This window comes from Uloborus diversus, chromosome 3 (genome assembly GCF_026930045.1).
Source record: "Uloborus diversus isolate 005 chromosome 3, Udiv.v.3.1, whole genome shotgun sequence".
NCBI classification, from domain to species: Eukaryota; Metazoa; Arthropoda; class Arachnida; order Araneae; family Uloboridae; genus Uloborus; species Uloborus diversus.
The window spans coordinates 50,664,122-50,688,883 of record NC_072733.1 but is presented as its reverse complement, the minus strand read 5'-3'; the positions used below and the strand labels follow the sequence as shown (position 1 = coordinate 50,688,883).

At 32.8% G+C, this 24,762-nt stretch overlaps 1 protein-coding gene across 2 annotated transcripts in view; it reads right to left on the bottom strand.

Moving 5' to 3' along the window:
- The window catches only part of LOC129218229 (uncharacterized), a 230,541-nt gene that overhangs the window by 39,782 nt on the left and 165,997 nt on the right, over positions 1–24,762 (bottom strand). For both annotated transcript variants that reach the window (XM_054852452.1, XM_054852453.1), the window contains exons 3-4: positions 24,520–24,583; positions 5,869–5,966 (exon numbers count right to left, since the gene is read on the bottom strand). In XM_054852452.1, the coding sequence (XP_054708427.1) occupies positions 5,869–5,966; positions 24,520–24,583 (162 nt within the window). The remainder of the gene's footprint in view (positions 1–5,868; positions 5,967–24,519; positions 24,584–24,762) is intronic.

The following is a 24,762-nucleotide window of genomic DNA, read 5'->3' as shown; positions in this document are numbered from 1 at the left end:
GATTGCAGGTGAAGATAGCGTTGAAGTAGCATTTGAAATTTCTAACACAGTGAAACAAATTATGAGAGATACCAAAAATATTTTGAGAAAGTGGATATCAAACAACGAGAATCTCGTGAAAACATTAAACTCAGAAGAGTTTATATCCCGAAACTGTACTGCCCGACACTATATATCCCGTAAATCTCGAAGATAATCTACATAGAGTTCTAGGCCTTTGCTGCAATCCTTGTGACGATTATATTCGCATAGAGATCAACAGTTTACTGGAATTTCTTCAACGAGATAACGGTACCAAACGGTACATGCGGTACATCCTGATGGCGGCTGGAAGAATCTTCGATCCTTTGGGACTTGTTACTCCGTTCACTGTTGAGTTTAAGAAATTGTTCCGGGAGATATGGCAGAGAAAGGTCACATGGAACGAAGAAATACCGTCAGACATAGCGAAGACATGGAGAAAATGGAGAGCAGAGATTCCTCATGTGAAAGATCGCCAAATTCCCAGATATCTGATGAAATTTCCAGGAGCCGAGAATCCGCGGATTGAAATCCACACATTTTCCGACGCTAGTCTAAGGTGTATAGAGCTGCAGTGTACATAAGATTTCACGTAAAAAACAAGTTACTACACAACTTGTTTCTTCTAAGACCAGAGCAACGACTTTAAAAAATATTTCATTTCCGAGGTTGGAACTAAAAGGTTCAGTGCTTTCAGTGAGATTAGCGAATGAGATGAAAAGAGTGATTGATCGTAAACAACAATCTACAAGCTTCTTCTGGACAGATGCAAAGATCGTGCTGTACTGGATCCAGAGTTCTACAAAGAGATGGAAGCCTTTCGTGGCCAATCGTGTAAGAGATAAAATCCTCGTCAGATCCAGCATCGTGGTTCCATTGCTCCCCACGAGTTAATCCCGCGGACATGGTCAGCCGTGGTGTAAATATGGACGCTCTCCTCAACAGTACACTATGGTGGTCTGGCCCGGAATTCCTAAAGACAGGACATTTCGGACACATATGAGTTACAAACTGTTGCTGAAGAAGAGTAACAGGTGGAACTGAAAAAAGTTCTGAGAACAGTAACTATTTGTTTTTATTGGTGCAAAATGAGGAATTTGTGAACAACATTCTCAAATTGAGCAACAACCTTTTGTATATATTATGGCTTTTAAATTTTCTTTTCAGATTTTGTTTCGACGTGAGAAACCCTGAGAGAAAAAAGGTAGGTTCCTTGACAACAGATGAATTGGACCGAGCAGAAAAACTTTTGATTAAAGCAGTACAGAGTCAAGAGTTTTCTTCAGAATTGAGATGTTTGAGAAGAGGTGAATCTGTACCAGGTAAACGTATACTTTCTGGGTTTAATGTATTTTTGGATGAGAATAAGGTATTGAGAGTAGGTGGAGGACTGTCTCAGTCTTCATTGTCTCTAAACAGCAAACATCCAATCATCTTGCCCAGTAACCATAAATTGACTAGTATTATTTTGAAACATATCCATGTAAAATATTTTCATCTTGGTCTTCAAGCGTTCTTATATCAAGTAAGGCAAAAATTTTGGCCACTTAACGGAAGGAACAATTGTTGCATAATAGTACATGAGTGCATTTTTTGCTTTAAAAATAAACCTGTAGCTAAAACTCAATTAATGGGAGATCTTCCCGAGGAGCGTGTGACTCCTAACTACTCTTTTAACCTCACCGGGGTAGAATATTGTGGTCCATTTTATGTCAAATACAAAAACCAAAGGAAAAGTGTATTGAAGAAAGTGTACGTCGTTGTTTATATTTGTTTGTGCACGAAGGCTATACACCTGGACTTTGTGACGGATTCGACTTCTAAGCCTTTATAGCTAGTTTAAAACGTTTCATTGGTCGCAGAGAGAAATGTGCAAAACTAATGTCTGATAACTCACACTTTTGTTGGGGCTGACATCCAATTGAGAAAACTACAAAAATTAGTTAGTCAGTCAGATGAGTATTTGTGTAACTATTTAACAAATGAAGGTATTGAGTGGGACTTTATCCCTCCAAAATCTCCAAATTTTGGCGGTATATGGGAAGCAGGGGTGAAATCATTCAAAGTTCACTTAAAACGAGTTGTAGGAAATCAACATTTAACATTAGAGGAATTTTTAACTATATTGTTTGAAGTTGAAGGCATATTAAATTCTAGATCTCTCACTCAAATGGCTAACAGGAATAGTAATTGAGCTGTTCTATGGCAGTAATAAAAAAGTAAGGGTAGTAAACTTGCATCTACCTAACGGTAAGGTACTGAAACGTAATGTTAGAGACATTTGTATTTTACCTATTGAGAAAATATTTTTGTTTTGTCATGAAAAACAATCAGCTGAGTAATATGTCACATTTCATTTTACTTATATTCTGTAGTGCATTTGTGTTGTTATTTTGAAATTGCATTTTGTTGTACTAATTCCTTATGTGTTGTATTGAATATCGAATTTACCATTCAATCGCTTAGAAGTGTTTTGTATCAAGATCATGTAGAGGGCGCCGCGGATGCGCGCCACTTGTAGAACACTGAAACACTGGTAAAGAGAGAGTGGCTTGCGTGTTAGCTCGGTGCAACAACCACCGAGATACAGTTGGTGCTTATTAATTGTTAATAAAGTATACAGTCCTTTGATTGAGTTTGTGTTTATTGGTAATGTCCGACCAGAACGGACAAACAGGTTCTTACTAGAATAGGTTACGTAACCTATCCTGTTGATCATCTTTCATTAATTTGTATCAAGACAATTTTATGCACTTAATATTTCAAAGATTTTAAGAAATAATAAAAAAACTGTTCTATAAATAGTAATCAAAATACTGCTTTTGGTTGTTTCCAAACTATTAATTATGGAGTACAATCACGGCAATAACTGATATTGAATGGGTTTCTTTAATCAAATAATAGTCATATGTGCACTTCACAATAGCAATTGCATAAAGCTCTCGTAACTTTTTAATATTTTATGGTTGCTTCAGCCATACTCTTACATTTGAATTTTTAAAAAAATATATCAGGGTCGATTAACTGAAGCATGGTTTGATAATGGTTTGTGTTAAATCTTTTCTTGCAAATAAAAAACAAACAAACAAACAAGAATTTAAAATTTAGAACAGCAATGGTAAACATATTTATTTTTATCTAAATTAATAATGATATGCTTTACAACCGAATACTGTCTGAATAAGTCAGGTTGAGTTAAAATGTTTTAATAAACTATTTCAAGACCACGGGAGAGAGGTGTCGTGTACATATTTTGGTGTGTATTATTGGTTTGTGCTACATATGCTAAATTTTATTTTAGTCCTGTTTTGAATTATATTTAAAGAAAAAGCTGGCATAGCGAATGACCTTTTGAGATATTTGAAGGTACGCGTTTTGGATCCCATACTAACATTATGGATAGGTTGCAATTTAACGTTTTTTTTTTCGTGCTTTTCTTTCAGAAGAAACCAAATAGGCAAAGCTTGTACAATAAAGGTAGCGTACTCGTACAATAGATGAAAAAAAAATAATTAAAAAATACAAAATTTGAAGATTTTGTCCTTTATCTTTACGGCAGTATAATTTCTATGTTCAGAATCATTAACTTGTGATTAAAACTTTAATTAAAACAATTTCAACGTCTTGAGCGGTCTTATTGTTCTATTGCTTTCTTCTTGAACACTAAATTAACACTAAAAATCAAACACTAAAAATCAAAAATATTATTAATGCTCCTTAGTTTACAATGTTACAACTTAAATATTTTCCTAGTTAAACTACAAGTTTTTAATTGTAATTGTAAACTTTAAAAAATATTAATTGAAAACATTTAATCTTAATAATTTCCCTTCGAGTCCATGATGTTTTTTTCCTTGCTTCAGACATTAAATGACAGATATCTTCTCATTCCCTTACAAAGGTTAAAATTTAAGATAACGTCCATCTTCTTTCACAGAGTTTTAATCGTCCAATAAGATCTCCGCCTTATGAGTTAATGCAAATCAACAGCAATTTTTACTTGAAAACGGAAATTGAATAAAAGTAGTATACATTTATCATGCGGAAATGCGCTTTCGTAATTTCCGGGATACAGCATTCGAATGCATCGCACAGCGCAAAAGGAGGATTCATTATTCGATTGCAAAGGAAAAAAAAATATATCCATTGACCAAATTTCCTGTCAATGCTGCAAAACATAATGAAAATGTATTTCAGCCTAAAAAATATTTTAGAAAAGAGATATATTTCCTAAAATAATAATGTGATTCAATATTTACTTCTTAAAATTTAGTCATTAGATCCTCATTTAAAAACACCTTTAAAATAATGACAAATAATTTAAGAGAAAAAGTAAACATGATAAAAAGAAGTAGGAATTAAAACTTTGAAATTAAATGTCCATGAAGATTTAAACCAGTAAGTTTTTATTGCTAATATGCTTTTCATGTAATAGCAGAAGTGTTCTTTTTTTCTGAACTTTATATCAGTACGAAAAATTTAAACTGATGCGTAAAATTTAACATGATCCTTGAAGAAACATATTGATGCCGAGACATTCATCAACCGGCACGATAGTTTGCACTGCCCTCACTTGGCACCTGTGTTTAACTTGTTAGTTCATATTCTATTCATAAGTGTTAACTACTAGTGCAGTGTCAAATACTGGTGGTTTTACCTTAACTGAGTTTAAATTTTCTAGTATTTCCAGTTATACTGGATTCGATCCACTGTTTTTCACAATGGAGTCAACATTTTTAGCTGATTCTGAGCTCTACATGATGGCCAACGAATAATAATTTTTTTAGCTGTATCATTAAAAAATTTTCCTCGTTGCTTATCTGCAAAGCAAATAAATAAGCAATGCAACAAGTCAACTTTTTTCTAGAATTATGAGTTTGGATATATTTACTTATATCATAGTGTAACAAAAATTGTATTTTAGCCTATAGTCAGAAATTGCTCTAATTTATAAATATTAATCAAATAAGACTAACAATATATTCACAAAGAACACTAAGAAAATTCATTAGCTCCGACTAATTATTGCATTTTGACTTTTTAAAATGTATTTCACCCCTAACTTTATTGAACAGTAGGGAACCCTAACTTCATTATACCCTTTAACCTGAATTACTAAGTTTTCTACTGATAGTTTTCTTACTGAAAATAACACGCTGTTTTCTTAGTATGCCATATAACTGCTTTGAAAAACCTTTTCTCTTCTTCATTCATCGATTTCTTAGAAAAAGGCTGTTAAAAAAACACAAAATATATATTTTTTCTTCATTGCATCTTATCCAGTTTTCTGCGTCAAGTTGAAACTTATTGATACTTTTTTGGTCAAAAATGTATTGTTATAAGTATAGGAACTCTTTCGATTATTTCAATTTGCATTTAACAAACTTTAATGAAAGGACTCCAGTTTGTCTGCATTTTTTGGTAAAATGTTCCTTTGTAAAATCAGTTTACTCGTCTAAATAACTTTAGCTAGCCTTATTAGGTTATGTTTTAACTGGTAGCTAAATATTTTTAGCTCCCAGTGTGAACATAACCTCAGCTTACATGGAAGCTTTGCCTCCTGCTCTGTTACATTTATTTCAGATTGATGGTCGAGAATAAGATTGAAACTGCAGCTTCTGGAAGCGTAGCAAGCAGTTTCTCACTTGCTCGTTACTCTGCGTAAGTTCCGGTCCAGGGACGATTGGTTATAGCTTTATAAGAAATTGCCTTACCCATATCCAGATCGTTGGCAGACTTTGTTAGGAGAAAACCACATATTTTTGTAAATACTTTTATTTACTTGTGTAAAAGACTTGATGTACCGCTATTAGTTATAACAATAACTGTTAAACATGTTATACTCACCGTGCAAAGTCCAACAAGAAGAACTACACCTGCCATGACTGAAAGTGCAGCGAAAGCTAGCATCATAACACTGAAGGTTAAAAGTACAGGAACAGGCTCTGAAATTATAGCATATTTGTATATTTTAGACGGAAAAGCGCTTTTGACAAAAAAAAATGTGACTGAAAACGCTTTGATTGAGTTCGTTGTTTACATTACCCTTTATTTGATTTTTTTCCTTAATAGAAAAAAAAATTTCCAAATATTTAAATGTGGTGCGTATTGCATTAATTCAATAATTGAACTCATGGGAACGCTCTCGCTATGGAACAATATTTTTTTTCATGGGTTATTTCACTAAAGTACAAAGATTGAGAAAATTTTCTCAAATCATATTTGATGAAATATATATATTATATATACAAAAGTTTTTTAACTCTCATGTTTTTTTTTTTCATCTTTTTTTCCCCCTTGGTTTCCTGTTTTCATTCATAAAAATAATTTCATTTATTACAATAACTTTTGAAACAAAATTTTGCAATAAAATTTATTTTTTCTTTACAGAGTTGGGATTAAAATGTTAAAAGTATATCAACTACCAAGAGTTAAGAAAACAATAGGTATTCTTATTTGATGCGTTCATGAACGTAAGCAACTTACAAATTGGCTTTTTATCATTTAATATTCTGTGTTAGCACAGTATTAAATGTATGCGTCATTTTAAAGCATCAAAAGATGAAATATTTCATTGGGATCACGTCTCATAGGCATTCGGAATAACAAAATTGTGTGAGTTAAATAGTTATGGTGTAAAAAGAAGCCATGTTACTTTTGGAAACTTGTGCTGAAAGTTTAACAAAAAAAAAAAAAAAAAATAGCAACTGCTAAATAACCTTTAAATTTGAAGTCAGAAGTTAAAAAAGGGAAATGATCCATTTATTTCTTATTTTTAAGTTAAAGCAATTTGTATTCTGATATTCCTGCATCATGCCACACTGGTAAGTGCCTTTACTTTTGGAAAGTTCTCGTATACCATTTGGGGAGCGGATTTAGGAATACTGATTTTTCGCCCAATACGTATTCTCGCTAATTTCGGGGGGGGGGGGGGGAGAGACTGAACTCCGTACTTTCCAGAAATGGGTCCACATTTGAAAAACAATTAGTAACTTAGCTAATAATAATATTAATCTTTTAAAATAAGAATTTAAAAAAAACCCAAATTGTATATTTCGTCTTATATTGTGCTTTAAAATACGACAAAAGTGATATTTTTTACTTAGTTGTAAAGTAAAATTTTAGAAGTTGTAAGAAATCTACACTTTTTTTCTAAAATTGTTACGAAAACTTCATCCAGCTTCTTAATATTTGATGATCAATTTGCTGATGAGTCCAGGAACTGAAATTCTTGCTTCACTATTTTACTCAAGTTAGACCTCTTGCTATTTGGATCACATATAGGGGAGAGTGTTGTACCTTGGGACACTTTTAATATTTTATTTTTATCATCAATTATTTGAATCAAATTTAAAATCTAAAAGTCACATTAAAATGCCCCAACATATTTCCATGCATCATATTTTTTTAAAAATTGGGACAGTTTGAAAATGAAATCATGCAGCCATTTAAAGTAAGAGTTATAGGCTCCCCCAGGGTACAACATCCTATTGTACCTTTTAGCACATCCTGTTATACTATGGGAAAGTCTTCATGGTTCAGGAAACAGCCACATACTTGAACCCATTTTGCACTATAAAAGCAAAATATTTTTTTTTTCATGGTAATGAATTAAATCATGAATAATAATGAATAACTATCTAACATTAAATGTGTTCAGAAGACTACATATGATTATAACATTGTTCCATGCTCCTAAACATATCTTAATTATTCAGTACCACGCATATGTTGTCCCTTAGGAACGTGTACTAAGGTACAATATGTTTGGCTGTCCCAAGGTACGATCAACACGTTGTGTAAGAAAAACCCAAATAGTGGTCTGTCTAGAAGCACTGTCATTATTTTCTCATAGCCAAACTATTTGAAGTACATCTCTTTTATAACAAAATAAAATTCAGTTGATTAGTTTCACAAATACAAAGACAGAAAATGAAATAAAAATGAAGAAAATATTTTCGTTTGGAGTCATGAATTTTTTTTTCTCTCACAAAATCGTTAATTTTACTCATTTGATGCTGATTTTTACTATAGCATTATTTAGTGGTGATGTTTACTATTAGAGATTGCAAAAACATGGCTGCTCAAATTGATTCTTAGAAATTCGCAGAGTCCCAAGGTACAACATTCTTCCTTACTAAACCCCAAAATATAAGCATCTAACAGAAACAAGATTACAAATTGAAAACAATTTATTGAAATACAATAAATTTTAGAGTCAGTAGAACAGAAGAAGAGGCAATGCCACGCCAAATATAACATAAAAAAAAAAACAACAGTTAGTTTTCAACTGAGCAGCAATGCTGTTGACTCAAGTTAAGAACGTTCATATACAAACTTTTATCAATTGACCACATCTGTTGGAGATGCAGACTCATTTTCAAAAATGTGGAACGAAGAAATTAAATGGGCTCTAAACAAACGTAAAGCCCAACGCAGCGAAACAAATAGCAACTGCTGAAATGAGCCTGTTCTCTTTACCTGTCGTATTAACACAGACATGGGTAGTTAGTTATGCAAATATTTTATTGCTGCGGAACTGCTCTCGTATTTTACTGCAAGGTAAATATGCAAATTTTGCTGTTGTAACCTTTCTCGAGTTATGCAAAGTTTACTGTTTACTGCTTATTTGCTTTTGGGGAGATTAAATGCAGAAGCTTTGAATTTGATGCCCTCTTTTTCTGAGCAAGAAGAGTTGCATTTGTTGTACTCGCAAACAAACTATCCCTTAATTATTCCATTTCGTTGAATCAAAGAATTTTTATTCGGTAAACATGAAAGAACAACAAAAACTAAGCAGTATCATATTTTCTCCAAAAATTTAAATTCCCCTCTAATCCAGCCAAACTGACATTGCGCGAGGCCTTCGAGATAGGAAGGCCATCCAACTAGCAAATGACGTCATCGTTAGTCGATCCACAATGATATTGGAAAGTGAGTTCTTCGATTAGTATTTTGGTTTAATTAAACTATTTGGTTTATTTATTATTGTCTTCTATTATTTTAGTAGCATTAAAACTTCTACTTTTTCATTAGAAAACATAAAAAGGAACCAATAATCATACATTAAAAAATAGAGACGTACCGAGTAGCACTTTATCCGAGTAGCCGAGTACCGAGTACTCGGCCTTTTACTACTCGGCCGAGTACCGAGTTACCGAGTAACTCGGCCTTTCACTACTCGGCCGAGTTTCCCAGTACCAATTATGTTGAAAGAAGGACCACCGACAGACACCGATGAATTTTGAACTTATTGAAATAGTAGTATAGACCTCCTTGTCCATATAATAGTTTTTAAACTAAATTCCTGCTGAAATTTAACTACAAAATTTTGCAAAAATAATATTTTTTAAATTCAAAATGAATAAATAAAAGGTATGACTTATCAAGTTGGAATTAAAACAAATTATACAAATTTATTCATTATAGGTCTAGTTCGCTAAACATAAATAATTAAAAAAAAAAAAAAAATGTGCAGGAACACTGCAGACACGTTTTTCTGTGTTACAAGGATCGTCTTTTCAGTGCATAACATGTGAACTAAAGAATGTAAAGGCATACGACAAAAAATTCGACTTTTGCCGGATGCCTTTAAATCAACGAGCTCACATTTTGTGCATTGAAAAAGAAATTCCTCGTAACGCCAAAACACGTGTCTGCAGTGATACTGCACTGTGCTTCTAACTTTCTTTTATTTCCTTTTATTTTTAAAGCTAAGGTATTTTTATATATCTTATAACTAATTTTAGTTTCTGTAGCAAAAATTCCATATTTGCACAATTTTTAACAAAAAAGTTTTATTAACTTTCGAGACATTCGAACCAAGATTTATTCCATTAAAGTATTTCAAACTTCATTATTCTCAAAATTTAAATTTGAAATGTAAATGGTTGCAGAAAATTATATATGCTTGAGCTTTTTTGTAAATTTTAATATTTTCAATTTTTTGCAACTACTCGGTATTGGCCGAGTATCTGATCAAAATTTGGCCGAGTACCGAGTACTCGGCATATTGGCCGAGTAGGCCGAGTACCGAGTAGTTACCGAGTACTCGGTACGTCTCTATTAAAAAATACACTGAGCTTAGTTCATAGTATTTCACATAAAAACATTTATAAGTCTTACAAAGTATTCAAATAACTAAACACGATTTTATTTTACAATCTTGTAAAAACGAAGTGATAAATAAACAGTTTTATTTTTCATTTGAAAATTTTTTTAACACTAATCGCATTTTAACTACTCGTATATTGTATTGCAACATTAAGTCTTAAGAAGTATTCAAATAAATAGATGAACTTTCATTTTACAATTACATCAAAACAAAAAATAATTTTACCATTGTATTTGAATAAGAATAAAATGAAATTTTAAAATATAAATAAACATTTTTACTAAAGTAAACGGGAAATATAACTGCAATACGTTTCAAAGACATAACATTAAATTAAAATACAAAATACCAGATTATTAATGTTAACTTAGCTTAGCAAATTTATACTTTTAAAAAGACATGAATGTTTGGGTGCCATTCCCCAAAGTAAACGGTGCCCTACCTCCTTCAATTATGAAAACTTCAAGAAAAATACCCCATAAACATCTCCCCCATCTCCCTTAAAATTTCAAGGGCACAGTTATTTATAACTATAGCCGTTGAAAAGCTATCATTATTATGAGACTATGATTCCTACCCCTCCCCCCTTCGTTGGACACTCTCGAAAAGTTACACAGGAATTCTACTTTAAAAACGTTAAGTAAAGAATGAATTATACAAGATCATGAATACTGTATGTTGTACATCAAAAAATGTATTCAATATCAAAGCAGCCTTTTTTTTTTGGAATTTGGCTACTTTTCCATTTTTAGCTTTTTCTGATGCTAATGATTCTTGTGTGTGGGGGGGGGGGGCTTTAATAGTTCATCATTTTAGGCTTTTGAAAAATTATTTTAAAGAGCATTAATTGATGACAAAGTAACCTTTTTCAAAAAACTTCTCATAGAATGACCATTTTAGCAACTTTCTTCAATACTTAAAACTTCATATATGTTAAATTTAGGTCAACATTTTCCTGAGTAGGCTCTTTTAGGAATTCGGTGTGACATTATTGTGACAGGGGGAAGGGAAAGGATAACAAGAAGTGTGACATCACGCGTTGTTTATAACAATATGCTCATGTTGAACAGCGTTACATGTAACAAGGAGGGAGGGGGGGGGGGATTTGTTCAAAATTTTGCAACATCCTTTATGGACAGCCCCTTAATTCAATTTATATTACAATTTCAGAGTTCCTGAAAGCTTATTAACAGAAAACCCAAGGAGATCAAAATTATATAGTTCAAGACATTTTGCCTTTTTTAAGCATAACAAACAATCATAGAGCATTTGGCAAAAACACGTTGTGTATCCACTGCTCAAAAGTAATCTTTCGCAAGCCCAGAAATCATGAATACCGTTAACTCAACCACAATTTGTACATAAATATCTTAAAACTTAAAGACAACAGTGCAAAAAAAACATTTTTTTTTAGTTTTCGCACAGAACCAGCTTGTTTGAATAACATTGCAGGGGCGTAGTTGGGGGAAAATGTTTAAGTATCGAACCCACGACCTCCGGCGTTCAAAGCTAATCTTCTTACCTCAGAACTACGGAAGCCCATCAAGGAATGTTTTTTGATCAAAATAACACATGCTAGCGTATGAAACAATTTAATCGAAACAGAAAATATAAGATCAGTTCAGTTAAAAGCCTGTTTCAAAAAACTTGTTTACATATTAACTGAATATCAACACCAAGTTACGTTGCTTCTGATAGCAACAAGTATATTCGAAGAAAATTTTGACATATGTATATTGTCAGCTTGGAAAATCCATTTCGAATAAATGCGTGTACAAGGTTGAAAAATAAAGAAATAAAAAGTTGCAAGTTAACCGTTTCAAATATTAAAGCAGTATGCTGAAATTACAAATTACAGACAAAGATATCAGAAAGGAAACTGACAATTGTTTGTGTAATGGAGGAAAAGTTAAGTAACCTTAACTGCATGAATTCTAATGGACAAAATGTTAATTTATTTATCTGAGAAAAGTACTTACCTCCGAACTTTAAAATTTATTCCATGAGGCGCCCGATTTTTTTCTTCGCATGCAGGTTGTTCGGTAGCGCAAATCGCTGACTCACTCAGCAGACACTCAGACACTTACAAGACTAATCATATATATATATATATATTTTTAATTGCCTCTACATTCTGGTACGTTTAAAGGATGAGATAAATCCAAGAGTATTGTGTTCAAGAATGTGCATCCGAAGTTACATATTTCCTATTTCATCTATTTCAACCAGAGCAAGCAGCACTCTATTTGCTTGAAACTGCACTGCTTTCAGAGTTTCACGCCAAGTAAAGATCGACGACTGGTGGCGTAACGAAGCGGGGGGGGGGGGGAGAGGAGTTGTCTGGCCTGTTATCAGGTGGATCTTGCATTGCGTGTCATACTTATTCTTTGGCTTTCGGAACATTTAATGCTCTTAGCAAATTCTGTTTTTTATTGGTTCAACTCTCTCCAGTAGTAAAAACTAATTTTACTTCGTCATTTCTCAAGTTCACCTTTCGAGTTTAAAATTTTACTAGATTTGAGTCCACGTACGTAGTCCACGTTTCATGTTCCGTATCAACTAAGACTTGTTCTACTTTTATTGTGTGTTAATGCTCTTCGAATTGCGAACTTTATCGCTAAAAATATTTTTAGCAGTGACATCGCAGTTGAGTGGAACCCCTGGGATCCCCCTTTTTACAGCCAAACTTGACTTTAGCGTACTTAAAAATATCATTCTTAAGGTTTGATTTTCTGAAACATTCTACAAATGTTGATTTTCTTATGACTCTGAATCTAATGTTACACCATGGAAGTAAAAAAAAATCATAAAAATGTTCAGATTTTTTGGTAATTAGGAAAAGGAAACTCCGAACGGAATGCCATAGAAAATGGCAAAAAAATGAGCAATCTCTTATATTCCTAAATATCAGTCTTGCTTATGATTACAGAAGAAATGGACAGGACACTTTCAAAAGATTTATGATCTAAAGCAGCAGTTCCCAACCGGTGGTTCGCGAACCCCTGGGAGGGTTTTTCAAGGGTTTCGCGAAAAAAATATTGTAATGGCGGAGTTTTAATATGCCCGTTTCTGATGAAGTCTCATGTTCAAGCGATTTCAATCAAATTTTACTCCTTTTTTATTCTTTTTGGTCTCACACATTCATTACTCTTAGCATGAAAATATTTGCATACCTGTTGACATATTTTACATTTAAAGAATTTAGCCTGTCATTGCAAAGCGCCGGTTTTAACGCTTTCATTGAGAATGATAGCCCTGAAGCAATGTTGAAAAAGCTTTGTGAATACAACGTTCTTAAATGAAAGAGTTTGAAAGCGTTCATTTCCTCAGAAGCTTTTGATTGGAAAAGTTGACCATATTTGATGAAAACATTACATGGAGCATATACGAGCGTCTCAAATGTTTTGAAGTGTAGTTTCTTTACCATTTGATTCCGACGAAGAGTTTTTGCTCTTCTTCTATCATTTTCATACTGCATAGACTACAGTTTTTTTTCGAGCTTTATTGTCGAAAAAGAAAAAGAATGGTTAGCAGCCACAGGAAATATGGAAAATTAATTACTTTAAAATATTTCGTGGGTGAGAGTTTGGTAGTGTGAGGTTTCGGAGTGAAAATAAAAGCAACGGAATTGAACCATGCAACTTAATTTGTGCTATATTTCAACAAGAAATTTATGAGATTTGTGTAGTAAGTGAGCTTAAAATATTCGTTTTCTTAAAAATTACCTTTGTGTAAAAATGAGAGTAAATGCGAAAATTGAAAAATAGATGCTTCTATTATTTTTCAATATACGCATTTTACTCCGCACTTATAGCGTAATTAGAAAATTCTTCAGTAATCAAACTATTAATGTGCGCAATATATCCTTGTCAAACAACTAGGCTTGTAGTCCTTTTCCAGAAGGCTTAAACCTCTATATATTTCTCATTTTACTGGAAGAAAAAAAATTATTTAGTTAATCTGAGACCCTGAAAGGTATTCTAAAGATCGTTCCTTAATTCACTTCTGATTTAGTGTTAAAGATAAATATACCCTTGTGTCAGATAAATTTCAACCAAACTTTGAGCCTATATGTTCCACAAATTTTCCATTTATTTATTTATTTATTTTTTCAAAGTTGATTGAAGCTCAACACAGAATAATCACTGTGGTTATTTTTTGGTGAACTTGTTTTGTATTCATGTTTTGGCGATCATTTTAGTTCGTAGCAACATTTGTAGTTCTATATTTTGCAAGTATGTTTTCGTTCTTGTGTTATACAGTATGGAGCAGCATCAAACTAAAAACAATCTCCCAAATTTTATTTTCTGTGTGTGTGTGTGTGCGTGTGCACACTTTTTTTTTTTTTTTTAATTGTTGCTTATTTCCTAGCACCCAAGGGGCTCGCCAACTTCCTTCGGAGTTTGGAAGGGGTTCGCAAGGGGGGAAAGGTTGGAAACCACTGATCTAAAGTAATGAACATGGAATCCGTCAGTTTATTTAGTATTTTTATCTTTTTACACATTATTGTTTAAAAGGCAGAGCAAGAAAAAATAATTTTCTGATATAAAATGAGAAATCTTGAACTTTGCCGCCGATTGATGCGTGCTCAAGTTTCTTCGAAAAATATTTCCATTAACTAAGAAAGCTACCCGCCAATAAATTGTTACTACAAGAAAAATACTATCATATATAGCAATGTTTTAAAATACTCGTATAACTTGAATAAAGTTTTTTTATACATTGAAAAATCAATATAGAAAGGTAAGGGAAAGAAAGTTTTAAAGTGAGCTATAACTTGGCCTCAGGGTTTAAACTCCGGTTCTAAAGCTGACTTTTAGTTTCTTCAAATGACGCTTTCTAATGACCAACAAACCCCAGCCAATTATTGTTTTTAGAAGTTTGCGTTCCTTTATTTTACCTAATTAGCACGGTAATTATTTTGCTATTAATGTCAAAGTCATTTCTTCTCAATTTCGATAGTGAACTTTGCTCGGAAAAAATAATTCCGCGATTTCCTTAATCTTTTTTTCTTTCGATTTACTAAACATATATAGTTATCGATGTTTTGCAATATGCTTAAAGCAAACTTTTAACTATAGAATATCTTTCGTCAAAGGAAGAAATTATATTTCAAAGTGTTAGATAGTAAATTTAACAAAAAAATAATTAGATCGACAGTAAGTTTGAAAACAAATGCAGAACAAAATTTTTCATACTTCACCTCACTGAGTTTTGAAAGATTTTTTTAATTGTTCTCCTTTTTTCTCTCAGTTATTGTTAATTGTACACAAGTTGCAACATTAAGTAATTGCGATAATGGTTTCAAACACGTTTTTTTCTGAGTTTACATTAATGCTACTTGTTTTATAAAGTTACGTGAAATGGAATATGTAACGGAGAAACAACAAAAAATGCTCAAGTACCGCTAAAAAGCTTAAATAATTGGCAGTAAAAAATCAAAATAAAAAAGTCCCTTTTAAATAAAGCCGTCAAGGCGCAAACTCATTTGTAAAATCCGGGCATGTTGCAAAAATATCGTGCGATAGGTTTTTTGAAGTAAGGTGTCGCCCATAAATGATGTCATACTTTAAGTGGAGGAGGTCTCATAAAAATGTGGCCGTTTGTGACAAGGGGAGGAAGGGGGGTAACAAGAAGTGTGACATCATGTATTTTTAAAACAATATCATTATGAAATATACCGTCACATGTGACAAGGGGAGAAAGATGACGACTTTGCCCCACTTTGATAACAGGGGTTGGAGTCGATCCCACCCCTCCCCATATAATTTCAATATGAATAAATATTCATATTTCATCAAATATGATGATTAAAACTGTGGTATTATTTATGGTCAGCCAAAGTGGTAACCCGATGGAAGATGAAGTTAGGTCACTGTGACGTCCTAAAAAATTTCCTTATTCGGAAAATTTAGAGAATGTTGCAATATTGAGTTTTTTTCATTTAAAAAATAATTTTAATTAGTTTTAAATGGAGCCTAATGCTTCTTCTCATTATCAGTTGTTATGTATGTGTGCATGGTCGTATATTATCATTCAGTAAAATTCGGAATTTCTTTCGGAAAATTGAGAATTTCTCCCATCCTAAACATTTCAGTCCAGGGCGCTCCTGTGGACAATCCCTAATTTTTATTCAAGAACGCCAGTACTACCATAGGGATTGGCCTAACAAGGAAATCTCCAGCAGATTGGAATATGTGTGTCTTTATGTGGCATATTTCTGTAACTGTACTGATTCCGAAAACCACCAAGCTTAATTAATGAAATTGTGAACCTGCTTTTATTTGTGTTTGTACTGGTATGGCACTCAAAATCTAATAGACTTTTACAAAACAGTATATGGCGAACAGGTTTTCACAGAAAATAACTATACGCTATTTGGTAAACAAATAAAATATCGAAAGCTTCAAAGCGAATTTTTAATACGCCACGGCTAAAAACAAGAATTACTTAAGAGAGTTTTTTCCGTCAGTTCATTGTACCTCGATTAATCTAAAATTATAATAACTTCGTATTTAAGTTCACTAGCTTGACTTTACTATCTGTGGAGGGGGGTTGGTCATAAAGTCCTTAGAGTTGTATAAACTAGCCTACTAGGATTTGGAATATATAGCTTAAATTCAAGGAATCTGGGGAGGGGGACCTCCAGGCCCGTCATTTAGGGGGTCAAGGGGGGGGGGGGGCTATTATCTTCCCTGGCATTGGGAAAATAATGTATTTGCATGTAAGTGGGTGTGGGTTTGGTTGTTTTTCTGTGTAATTTGCATTGAGTAGACACCCTTTGACGACATTTTCCCCTTTGGAAAAAGTCGAAATGACGGGCCTGCTCTTATCCCCCGCGCTGCGCGTATAGTTCAGTTACTTTCTGTTCATATTCATGAACTAAGTGTTTCTTATATATTGACATTATATCGCCCCTCGACAAGAAAAGTGACACAACTTAAAAAAAGACCATTGGAGAAAATCATAGTTTTACGCAATAATACTTTTAAATGATTTAATCTCAAATGCTAATAAACTACTAGTGGATGTTCACTGGTTAGTTTTTGTTGTCCAAATTAATAATGCATACTTAAAGTTCGAAAAATGTTCTTTTAAACTATGAAATTTTAATGATTTGTCACTATTGTTTATATTGTATTTACGCCACAACCCACTAGTTATTTGAGAAAACTTAGCGTGAGCTTTGTGATAAGAAAAAGGGTTAAATTTAGGTTATAAATCAATAGTTAGTAGTACGTTCTTCTTAAATTTTGAGTTGTGTCATGTTCCTTGCCGGTGTGCGATATGGGTCATTCCACGCCAAATCTCGAGCCTCTGAAATTGACATATCATCGATTCCTACAGAATTTAAAGGTTTGAATCTATCCATGTGATGACAGAAAAAAATTGTTTTTTTTTAAAGATTTTTTTAACGATTAGTTTTTTGTGTGAGACCCCCAAAGTAATCAAAAAATGGCAAAAAGTTACATTTCTCGAGTTACAAAAGTTAGTTTTTCTCAGCTCCTATAAAGCTAGACTGTCGTACTAGGCGACATTTTAAAGCTCTTAATAGGCTTTCACATGATAGGTCACTTAGCAAGGTTACGTGACATTAATATTTCAAGGTCATGCAAATAATTTGACCTTGAATATTTTAAAAGTAGATTTTTTAAAAATCTGAACAATATATATATATATTGCTTACTAATGTGGTTTGCATGTCGTAAAAATTTCAGAATGGGACAGCAATTCAATCATACTGAAAATTAATTAAGAAATATTTCGTTCTGCAGAATTATGCTACTTTCAAAATGTGCGGTTGCTAATTTATAAGGAATAATTAATTTCAGTACGATTCCATTTCTGTCTCATTCTGAAATTTTTACCACGTGAAAAACCACAGTAGTAAGCAAAAAATACATTTGTTCAAATTTTTTAAGAAATCTACTGACCTTGAAATATTAATGTCATATAACCTTGTCAAATGACATATCATGTGAAAGTCTATTAAAAGAGCATTAAAATGACACCTAGTACGATACTCTAACTCCTAAGCAAGCTGAGAAAAAGGCTAAGAAGAAAAAATTTTGTAACTACCGAAATGTCACATTTTGCCACTTTTCGACTACTTTGGGAGGTCTCATACAAAAAACTAATGGTTAAAAAAATCTAAAAAAACTACTTTCTTCGAACATCACGTGGGCAGACTCAAACCTGTTAAGTGTGTAGAAATCGATTATGGGTCAATTTCAGAGGCTCATTGATTTGACGTGGAAGACCCACATGCAGAGAATTGATGAGAAGTCAATTAAAGAAAGCCCAGCCATTATCTTTACTAATAATGTAGCTGAAAGTCACTCTGTCTGGATTTCTGTGCCGCGCATAGCACCTAGGCCGTTCGGCCGATTTTCATGAAATTTGGCACAAACTTAGTTTGTTGCATGGAGGCGGGCACCTCAAAGCGATTTATTTAATTTTGTTCTTTTTCTGTTCCAAATTTAAGAACATTTTAAAAAGGCAAATTATCATAACATGGACGTGTAAATTACCTTAACGTGGACGAGCAAAGAACCATAACATGGGTGAGCAAATTAACACAGCAAATTGGATAAAAATTCATCATCCATTATTTGCAAATATACAGGTGAACCAAATGACCTTTTAATTTTATGCTACGGGCAAAGTCGTGCGGGGTACCACTAGTAGATAAATAAAGCAACCGGAAAACTACGTAAAATTGTAAATTTCAGTGCGTAAAAAATAAGGTATGAACAAATCTAATGCAATAACATACAAAAAGAAGCGTTTTTTAACGTTTCTGATTTAAAATGATATTTAGAAAGAGAATATTCACTGAAAACTAATGTAGAAGTTAAGAAAGTAATATTGTAACATCCAAGTATAATTAAAGATAAATGGGGCGTACGAAATTCAACGCCTCTTTTGAGCAGTATATAATTACGTTAGTCTCAATGTTACACATAATAATAATCCACATAAAATGTCAACATGTATATAATAATATCTTTTTTATTTATTTGCAGAAATTTCAAAACCAGAAGCAAGCAATATATTACGCTTTAAATCAAAACCTGATAACATTCGATTTCATTAATGCAATAATACTATATCAATTAATTAAAGAAATGATGTTTTGTTCGAATTTTAATCGCTTCTTCCTTCTTATGATGACAACTTGAGGATATAAACTGAAGAGAAATTAACTGAAATGAATAGAACGGAATTATAAAATTACAATGGTAGAATCCTTCAAAATAGAACACTAAAAATATTTCTATAAATTACTTAAAGTTTAATAAAACTAGACGCCAAACGGGAATGATCAAAGATGTTAACAGTTAGAAAACTAATTAAAGTTATTTCGCAAGGATTTGAAAGCATTTGAAGATGTGTACCTAATAGATTTCCCAGATGTAATTATTTGTAATCACGTTATTTTCGTTCATGATCAAAAGCTAGCGCTAGGAACTAAGAATAAAGAGAAAATTAAACCTGGAAGAGATTAATAAGCTTTTATTCCTTCCCGCTTGTCCAAACATCTTATGAAATAGGGAACACTGACTGACAAGCACCGAAGTATTGCTTCAACAGAAATAACGCAGAAATGCTCATATTTTTACAAGTAATTAGAGGATTCGTCTAATAATAAAAGATTAAGAGCGTTTTTTTATATTGTTACTTTATTCTGTACTCTCGGTATCCGCACAGCTTTGACCGTAGTAGAAGATTAAAAGGTCATTTTGTTTGCCTATATATTGACAAATAATGGATGATGAAATTCTCGCCAATTTACTATGTTAATTTGCTCGCCCATGGTCGTATATGGTAGTTTGCTCGTCCACGTTACGGTAATTTGTTCGTCCACGTTTAATAATTTGCTCGGTAAAATGTTCTTAAAATTGGAATAGAAAAAGGAAAAAAATTGTATTTTCGAAAAATCGCCTCGAGGTGCTCACCCCTATGTTACGAACTAATTTTGTGCAAAATTTCCTGAAAATCGGTCGAACGGTCTAGGCGCTATGGGCGTAACAGACATACAGACATCCAGACACACAGACTTTCAGCTTTATTATCAGTAAAGATTAATTCACTTGTATTTTTTATTAATAAACACAAAGTTTGCTAACTTTGTTTATTTAGAAACAATAATCTAAGTTCTAAGAATTCCAACTCCGTGGTCGAGTGGTCGTCTTTAGCCTGTTAACAGTACAGGAGGCTGTGGGTTCGATCCCCCCAGTACCTTAGTTGAGACTTCTTCTCTTAGTGTTGTAAATCTTCCTTATCATGTCGTGTCTGTAAATTTAAATTTTAAGCACGTATTTTTGTAGTTATTAAAAATGAATCAGAGGCAAAGTGTTTAGAACGAAGTTCTGTTATAATTACGAGAGCGAATGCTCCCAATTGAACTTAAAAGTTCTAAGATTTAGATATAAATGAAATTAGACATCAGAATACGAAAAATTTAAACAAACTATTCTGCCTTGGGAAGGTAGAGGGCAGTATCTGAAGAAACAAGGTTTTGAGAAAACGCGTTTTGAATTCCTTACTAACAATGTGAAACGCTGGAATTTGACATTTTTTCGTGCTTTATTTACAGTTGAAACCAAATAAGCAAGCTTGTACGATGAAGTTAGCGGTACAATGAATGATAAAAATACAAAACAATGAAAAAGGAAAAATTTCTAGATGCTGCGCTTTACTTTCCCACGACATTATAACAGAATATACCTGTTTCAGGGTTACAATGGAGTCTCATCAAGCATCATTAGTGTAAAAACGCTCAACACACAATAGCAAGGACAAAAAGTTGTGAGCGAAAGTAACAATGAAAGGGACACAGTAAATACACCAAATACGTTGGATTCTACTTGCCCGAAGGGTAGTGTCTCCACAGGACAACCTCTTTTAAATCATTTAAAAGTGGTTAAATAACCTGAAAAGCTACAGTAAGAGAACATTAGCTAAAATCAATTCATAAATAATTGTTTACCTCCTCTTTTTGTTGACGTCCTGTTCGTTCACTACTTTGAAAACCCTGCTTTTGATGCTGAACGTTTTCATACTCGGGCTGTCCATAAACGATGTCACATTTTTTTAAAAACATATTTGATCTCCTAACCCCTTTCTCACAAAATGTCACACTTCATCTAACCACTTACCCTTCTCTTTTCACATGTCACGCTATTATTATGCAAACAAATCTTTTTTATCTTAATGTTTTAGAGGATGATTTTTTTTTTCTAATTACAATAAACCTTGTGAACGAGCAATGATTTTTTCAAAATTGCAGATGAGACAAAAGAAAAAAAGGCAGTAACAGGAAACAAATGAGGCAGACCGAGGCTTTCCAAACTGTGGGGGTCTGCCCACTCTTAGTAGGGGGTCCGTGGAAAATTTCAAAGGGAAAAAAGTTTGAAAAGCGGTAAATGATGTATAAATAATGCTTTAGCATTAGAAAACCAGAATTTTCATCTTTGAAGTATGGAGGTGTCTTTTGCGCATCGCAATGCAAATTTAATAGGAAAACAACAAAAACCACACCAACTTATAAGTAAAAACATTATTTTTTCAAAGCCAGGAGACAATAGGCTCTTCCTGATCCTCCTAAATGACGAGTCTGTTTTGAGTATTACTTCCCAGCATCTCGAGATTCAGTACTTTAAGATCATGCATAGGCGATCGAGCCGTTTTAAACTTCCACAAAACCAAGCAGTTCGTAATCATTCGAATATAAATGTTTGAAGTATAAATGTGTAAATATGTATCCAAATATATATTGATGCTTGCTGGTGTATTGAAAGGCTATTTTTTAAGTAAATGTGTTATGTATTATTAAGAAAGAAAACAAAATATGGGTAGCATTTTTTAGATTGAACAATTTATGATTTCAAAGCAAATATAATTTTACTTTTATTAAATACTAAATTTTTATCACTAAAAAATCAATTTTTCAATTTTTTCGAGGAAGCGTTTGCTTCTGGACAACCAGGAATTGATTTATTTTTCCACTCTCAAAATTTTCAGAAATTTTACATCTCTAATTGAGACTGCTCAACCAGCCGCTAATACATCAGTTAAAAGGTACATAAAAACAACTGATTTTTATTTTTAATTTAGGAATATTTTCAAAGCAGAATACCCTTATTGCACCTTTTTATCTTGGTGTGCTACCTTTCAAAACTGACGCATTCTAAAAAATCCTTATGAGAACCAAAAGGTAAAACCATACCGGTTTGATTAAACTTCTAAAATGTCAGCCATGTGAAAAACCCTCAGGAACAAGTTCCAACTTTTGCAAAATAAAATGCTCACCTGCTCATTTTTCAGTGTTTCCGATTGAGTAGACCACCCACGAAATCCAAATACTAATTGAAGAGAACAGAACTTCCTTATACGTTTGGCACAGAAAGTGGTCAAAATGAGGGAGGGGGGATCATTAGAAAATTCGAAGAAAATGAGGCAATTTTTGCAAGATAGACAGGTGAATGAGACGTTTCACATCACATTAACTTTGCGAAGCTTTTTCATTTTCAGATGACCTGTGGGAAACTGAAAAAAAAAATGCTTTCCATCTTTTATTTTTTGATAAAAAGTAATTTGTTTTCAATTTTAGCAACAATTGTTTTGTACTCCTGTTCGGGAATTCAATGTTAAATCGAATCATTTACCAGGTTGCCAAGATTATTTGCTGTATGGATGAACTACTGTATCCAGAATGTAGAACCACAATTCGTTCAAATTTAATGATAGCAGAAGTAAATGAGTGAATTGGTATCAGTTTTGTTTTTAAACAATTACTAGTACGGATTTTGTTTTTATATTCTCTGGTGGTATAGGTTTTAGGACAGTATGGATGGGCTACAAAAACCTACGAACCTATCACTTCCAATAACCAAAATGGAACTCGAAAGAAGTTTATAAAGCAGTCGAGTAGTGATTATAATAAACTAAAGTTTTTTTTTTTTTCCTCTTTTTCAGATCCAATAATTTTATATCTAGAGAGTTTGAGTTAAGATGTAAAGAAAGGTGATTTTCTTAGGAGAAAGAGGCGACTAGGTACAGAATGGGTGTATATTGGCGGTAAGATGAATTTTTTGCTTTTGGGCCCTAAGGATTACCTACCTGGCGATATTCTAGAATTGTATGCCAATCCCAACATTTGCCACCACATTTGGTCCGAAGCACACTATGCGTAATTTTGCCATTTTAACGTGCTTTTAAACAGAATAAACCATTTAACAATATCATAAAGCTCCCTTTAAGTACAAAAAAATCAGCATTATAATTAAGTTAAGTCATTTAAAAGTCAAGTAATCCACTGACGAAACAAAATTAGTTATTAAAAAACATTAAAAAAAAACTGAATTCAAATGCATAATTGTGAAACTTGAGAAGCAAATATGGCGATTGACGAGTGAACGATATTTTTCTGTTTCGCCAATAGTTGGATAAACCTAACATAAAACTGCACCTTAAAATCAACCTACCAGGATACATACCCCCATTTTTGGTTTTGTCTGAAAAACAAAAATACCAACCGCTCGTTGCAAAAGCAAAGCGTGTTCTTCCATTTGCCACAACCTACCTATTTAAACCCAAATGTTCAACCAATGTAATCAGTGAAACTAAATATCGAAGTTCTGTAGATGCTGAACCTGATATTTGACTCCTGCTATAAAAAATTGTACCCTATAATAAAAATTCGGCCAACAATAACAATTAAATTCTACCCCTTGATTCGTAGTTCAATTTTGAATTTTAATTCCTGTGTTACCTATTGATGTTCATTTTGAGTTTTGTACCCCAGAATTTGTAAGTGAAGCTAAGCAACGTAAACTACCGACCTAGTTCTGTTGTTAAATAGTGATATTCCCTTCTAATTGGTACTGGTTAATGTAATTAACGTCAATTATATAGAAAGTACAAGTTTATATACACTCTTATGAGAGAGGTCTACATTGAATATTAGGCCATGAAAAGGGATCCGTTGGCTATAAAGTTCGGGAAGCGTTGAGGTAGACAAATGAAGTCAATATTGTTTTAACACTGCTGGAACATCCTTTCACAGCAATCTAAAAAGAATTTTAGCACCTATGTAAGACACACAGCTATATATAACCAATGTGTCAAATTTTCCCAGTATGATATTAAAATAAAATCAAATTTCGTTTGATTTTAATAATAAGACAGTCATTTTGTCGCGCATTATAGTGACGCCAGTATTTTTTTCTAAATAGATACTTTTGATTATCATAATGACTCTACTCTTTGTCACTCTCACAATAGCATATTTTTCTTTCTCTTATTTTTATTAGTTAGTAAAACTTACTAACATGTTCATGTTTAAAGGAGCTGAGAAAAATTCAAATTAAAAATCTTACCTGGCAAGTTAACAATAGTATGAACATGAAATGATCCAGCCGTCACCATTACGGAATAGAATATCTGTAAGGTAAAAACGAACTGTTAACTTACAAGTATTGAAAAGTCAAAATATTTTACTAAACATCGAACCCACGCCCACATGAGAACTGTAAACTCTGGTGTGAGGTATCATAATGGATACCACCAGGAGTTTTTATTTTTCATTTAACGTAGACATTGAAAAAAATACGGTCAATTTA